Below are 6,000 nucleotides of genomic sequence, written 5' to 3'. Positions count from 1 at the left end.
GGCCCGCGGCACAGCGCCCGGCCCGACAGCAGGTACGGGCTGCGCACGGCCGTGCCGGGCTATGCCAGGGCACCTGGGGCTTCTCACACCTACAGGGACGTTATTAGAGACAAGAATGGCTTTTACAATGGTTTCTGCCTTACTGCCTTTAAGGCCCTCCTGTGACTACTTACATGATGTCCAAGGGCAGATGTAATTACTCAGATTATCTCACTTCCCTTTAGGATTTGTGTTGTGATTTTTTGTGAGGTTTTTCCTTTTCTACTGCACTCTCATTTGACATTTCCATTAAATATCAGAACAAATAAATGTTCTATAATTGTATTCTTTCCTACTCTTCCTCCTATAATTGTATTCTTTCTTATAACTGTATTCTTAACTTCAGCAGCCAGTCTGATATTAATTGGTTGGAAAAAACTTTTTTCATAATGGATGGTCAACCATCTGTTGACTTTAGTTCTACTCAAAACTCTTGTTTTGTATTCCTATTTGTTGCCTTTTCGTTTCCTCTTTTTTTTTTATTCCTACCACCTCTTTTAGCAAAATTTCCTGTTTGTTTAATACATAGAATATTTTAAACACTGTATATGTTTTTATTAATTTCACAGTAACAGTCTTTAGGCTGAGTGAAGCTGTGCTGTTACAAGTAATTCAAATTAACTTCCCCACTTCTGGAGAAACACTTCTTTATCCACTTAGATATCAGTCTATCAGATTTTCTTTATATATGTGTGAGAGGAAAATAGATGTGTTTCCAATCTGGAGACTGAGCAGAACAGGCATGGAGATCCCCTGGGATGGAGGACTCCTTAAATGTCTATTTTCTCTGTCTTTCTTCTGTATATGTATTCCAGCAGCTCTCTGGTTCTTCCCCTTTCAGCTCTCTTCTGGGAGATGCATGAAGAGAAGTTTTTTGGGGTAGCTGACAGAAACACCCAAACCAAACAGAAAAACTCCCCAGTCCCCCCTGCGAACATAACCAAAGAAACCTTTCTTCATATCATCTGCATCTTTAAGATTCCTAGTGAAGCAGTCAATTGTAATTCCCTTTTTAAAGATATTTTGCTGTCCTTAACAGCATAAGAAAGAATATTACCTTGAGGCAGTATTCCAGCCTGGCTGGAATAAGACAGTAGATCTCTGTTGCTGCTGATAAAGACATTCTCAACCCCTGCAAGAAAGTCTGTCCATAGAAAAGAATACTTGAAAATAGAATTAACCTGTAAAGCTCCTGCCTGTCTCAGTGAAGCAAGAGTTTCAAAAATTGGGACCAGCTGTTCAGATGTTGGTCTTCTCTGGTGTGGCCCATTTCCTTTGTCACTGCTTTGTCTTTCTGTCAAACCCATGCAAATGACAGCCCAGACCCACTGAATACAAAGTCACTGTGGCACTGGTGGTCTCACAGAGCTCAGGGAGTGCCAGAGACAGGATTAGTAGTGTTAACATGAGTGCATTGAGGCAAAAGTCATATTTCCTTTTTTCTGTTTTCCTGCTTAATAATTGGCTATAAAGCACTTCTGTCCTGGGCTGTGCAGTGTGACAGCCCCAGGTTGTGGTGCATGGCTGGGTTATTGCTGGCATGGGAGCCTGGCCCTGAACTGTCAGCACCAAGCCATCCAGAGGCTTTGTGCTCTGGCCCTTGGCACCTCTGTGTCCCAGGGAATCCCAGCTGGCTCTGCACAGCCCCACTGCCTCTGCTGGGCTGCCATCCCCAGGGCTGTCCCTGCTGCCCTGGTGGCCTCTGCAGGCCAGCACAGGCTGGGAGGGTCTGGAGCAGTCACTGCAGGATTGGCTGGAACATGAGCCTGACTGTGTGCAGAACTGGAGCTGTGTTACTGCCTAAGAAAGACCTTGCTGTATGAAAATTAAAATGCTCACTTCTCTGTATGATGGAGGTGTTTGCTTTTGAAAGTTCTTATGCTTTCCTAAGCCCAGTGCAAGCTTCTGTACCACAGTTGATTTTCCACCCCCACACACTCTGCCCCTTGGCAAAAGACTGGATTCAAGGTCAGTGTTTTAATCTTACTTGCATAATAAGTTATTTCCATCTTGTGTTAGAGGTCCCTGGTGACTTTAAAGCCTGTTGTATTGCATAACTTTCAGATTCCTTGGTGATGACTGTAAAAACAGAATGAGAACAAAAAATGTTATTTGAAAATGGAATCATATGAATGACAAACCTAATAGTTTTCCTTGATTTACAAAATCCAGAGTAAAAACTCTTCTTTACAAAGGAGATTACTGTTCCTATCAGGTATATGGAAAGTGGATTTCAAAATGTGAGTTACTCTGCACATGATTTTTATACTGTAGGACTGTTTAGTGTTCACTAAAAGGATGATATTGGAAATTCATATGAGGCTGTTAAATAACATTTGTGTTTTCTCAATTTGTACAGTCAATGGAAACTTTTGGGGTATTTTTATTTACTGTACTGGACTTTTTATATAAAATCTGTAATTTTAGAACACTTCCATAAAACAATAAGAGATGAATGGACATCTGTGACTGAGATAAGCTCACATTGATAACATGGTAGAATGAAGTTGGAGGGCTTCCAAGGCAAAGATTTTCAGCAGCAATAGCAGCCCTATACAGCAGCCCAGTATGTTTGTATCATTTACCAGCAAGAGGAAATGTTCTCTGCCTGCTTCCAAGCAGCTGACAAATAACTGATTAGGGATTTCTTAGCAAAATCCAAACTAGAACTTGTATATAATAAAATCTGCTATACCTTGTGTTTGAAGAGGGTATTCACATTTTCAGCTTTTAAACTTACTTTAGTTAGGCATTAGAAACCAGGACTGCATGAGAAGTTAAGGGGGAGTGAGGTTTGAGGTACCTACAATTAGAAGCCTGGTTTAAAAAAATTCAGTGCTCCCCTGTACTCAGTGCAGTAACTGAAAAGTACTGAAATTGAAATGTGTTAATTACAATCAGTGCTTGTCCACTGGCAGAGGCAGGGAGACCTCCCCACCTTTGAAGAGCTGAGTTCCCTGAAGCACACACTTGCTTTGTTATTTTTCACCTAGCTAAAGTGCATGAAGCACCCACACACTGAGGACAAACAGGGAAGAAGAGATAGTGAAAAAATATTAAAGCATTTAAACATCTTTATTGAGAGGCACATACAGAAAAGTAATAAGGAATTGCAGAAAGATAAGATGCTTTAAGAGAGAAAACACATCTTGAAAGGAAGTATTCATGGACTAGGTTTTAGTACTTCTTGAATGTAGCATTTCCAATTCTCTCTTTTGGTGATGGAGAAGACAGAACCACAATTCCTCACCAATGTGTTGAGTGTAGGATGTTTCCAGCTGCCATCTTCACTTTCTTTTCATGTAGGCTTTGGTGGCAGAGCAGGAAACCTCAGTGCCCTCTTGTGTGAGCATGATATGTACTTTGTATCTGGGGTCATAGGAGCAGAAAGAAAAAAACTGGAATTATCACCAGAATAATAAAATAACTAAAGTATTCTTGCATAAATAGTGCAAGTTAAAAGAAGCATGTTAATAAGGAAAGGGCTTCCCTAAAGCATTTCTAGTGTCTTTGGAAGAAGAGTGAGAGGAAAAATTTGCACTGAGGAAATAATCCAAAAATCATTGACTTCTCACATGGCTGCAGCTCTGGGTCTTTATTCTGCTGCCAGCAGCTGACGTGCAAGTCTGCTGTGCTGCTGTGTACCCTGTGTAGGGTCAGTCTGCATTTCTGGGCCTTTCAGCAATGGAAAGGAAGAGTGCATCATTTAATGTCAAACCAGAATTTCCTTTCTGAAAGTATTTATTTGCCCCCTCTCTCAGATGCTCTGACCAGGCAAATGTAGGGCACTCTGTTGGCAGGTCTACGGTTAACTTTTCAAAGGACAATTCTGTTATTTCCTCAACCAGTAGCCACGTGTTGTGATGCAATTTCTGTGACTTGTTTTAGTCAGTTCCAGGTCCTAGAGGTGGAAAAATGTGTGACTGCTAGACCTTCAGGTTCAAGAAAGTATTATTTTCTCAAGTTGTGAGGCTTTATATTTATTGGCATGAGTGTTTGCTTTTCTTAGTATCTGGAATGAAACCCAGCTCAAGTACTTGGCCACTCCTCCTTTCATTAGTTCTCTCATGGAATGAAAATGTGATGGATTTTACCCCAAGCCCACCATGATTCTAAAAGCTTATTGTGGGTTGGTGTGTGTACAGAAGGAAGATGGAGAGAGAAGGATTGGATCCCTTTGTAAGGATAAATTTTCCAGAAAGATCTAAGAGCAGGAGTGGTAATCAAAGAATTCATTTTGGTAGCACTTGGGGGATTTAAAGCCATGTGAGGGGAAGGTGTTTATTTTCCTTACAATAAAATTCCGGACAGGATCTAGTAGCAATAATGCTCAAATGGGGTGTTTCTTCACAAAATGAGGAGCTAGTTGGGATGGCTGAGGCCTCACACCTGTCATCTGGGTATTAATCCCTATGACATGCTCTAGGTCTCATTATTACCAAATTAATATCAGTTTTTATTATGCTGCTGCAAGCATCCTTTGAGTGGGATTGCCAGAAATAACCCCCTAACACAGTACAATAATTGCAAACCACCTAAGCTGTCTTATTCTTAATACTGAACATTTCATCCCTTTCTGAGCTGGACTCACTGAAGGCGGGGAAGTGAGAACCCTGCTGCTGTTTAGTCAGGTACCACTGAATTACTGCCCCATCAGTGAGGGCTAGAAACAGCCAAGCCTCCCATAAGGAGGGAAGGCATCTCAGCAGTTATGAGGGTATTTGTGTTGAATTTCTGCTGGTTTACCTGCCAACTGCATGGTTGCATTATTCAATCAAATCTTAAAGAAGAGGCTAAGAATTGCCGGGGATCAGAGGTATTATTGAAAAAGAGGATTGAAGTATTTGGGTTTGAATTTTGAAATCCTATCTCAGTGTTGAAAGTCACATAAATGAGGTTATACAGCACTTGCTGAGAGATCAGTAAAAGCAAATATACTAAGTTATTGTACTGGGCATATTGCAGCTATGCTGAACTGGGGTATCAGTGCTGATCTCTGAGGATGGAAGATTTCATTTAAGATAGTCCACATCCCATTAATTAAACTTGTTCCCAAGAGACAGTTTATTTAGTGACCTTATTGTTTAATTTCACTGTCTTAGAAAAATGTAAATATCTTTTCCCCCTAATATGATATAGAAATTAGAATTTTTGTGGTATAATGTGGTATAATCCATTTTTCTTCAGAAGAAACACTTTTTAGGCATTGTTGGTTACTCTGTGAATTCTAGCAGTTGAATTTTTTAGGACAAATATGCTCACAATGATTTTGATACTCTTATGTATGTGTGATACATGGGAAGTGGTGCATATCCACAAATCACGGTGTGGTTACCATGAATGTAAAAAAGGCAGCTGGTTCCCTTGCTTTAATTCATGAAAATGCCAATAGTGAGATGCAGTAACAGCCTGCCCTGTCGAGGTGCCCTGCAGTGTGGTGGAGGGGAACAGTGTGCTGGAGAGTGGCACAGGTTGGTGTGTTCTGAAGGGAACAGTGTGCTGGAGAGTGCCACAGGTTGGTGTTCTGAAGGGACAGTGTGCTGGAGAGTGGCACAGGTTGGTGTTCTGAAGGGACAGTGTGCTGGAGAGTGGCACAGGTTGGTGTTCTGAAGGGACAGTGTGCTGGAGAGTGGCACAGGTTGGTGTTCTGAAGGGACAGTGTGCTGGAGAGTGGCACAGGTTGGTGTTCTGAAGGGACAGTGTGCTGGAGAGTGGCACAGGTTGGTGTTCTGAAGGGACAGTGTGCTGGAGAGTGGCACAGGTTGGTGTTCTGAAGGGACAGTGTGCTGGAGAGTGGCACAGGTTGGTGTTCTGAAGGGACAGTGTGCTGGAGAGTGGCACAGGTTGGTGTTCTGAAGGAACAGTGTGCTGGAGAGTAGCACAGCTCAGTGCCTCTGGCCCTGCTTTGCAGTGTGTGATGCTCTCTCTGAGGGCTGCCTGTGCTCTTGTGACCGACCCTTT

General features: G+C 42.0%; 1 protein-coding gene across 1 annotated transcript in view; it reads left to right on the top strand.

The window, feature by feature from the left end:
• THSD4 (thrombospondin type 1 domain containing 4) overlaps positions 1-6,000 on the top strand; it is a 218,354-nt gene that overhangs the window by 22,042 nt on the left and 190,312 nt on the right. Inside the window, exon 5 of the mRNA XM_031055908.1 lies at positions 1-32. Within this exon, the coding sequence (XP_030911768.1) occupies positions 1-32 (32 nt within the window). The remainder of the gene's footprint in view (positions 33-6,000) is intronic.

This window comes from Geospiza fortis, unplaced genomic scaffold (genome assembly GCF_000277835.1).
Source record: "Geospiza fortis unplaced genomic scaffold, GeoFor_1.0 scaffold171, whole genome shotgun sequence".
Classification (NCBI taxonomy): domain Eukaryota; kingdom Metazoa; phylum Chordata; class Aves; order Passeriformes; family Thraupidae; genus Geospiza; species Geospiza fortis.
Note: the sequence above shows the minus strand (reverse complement) of the source record. Positions and strands in the feature narration are given on the sequence as shown.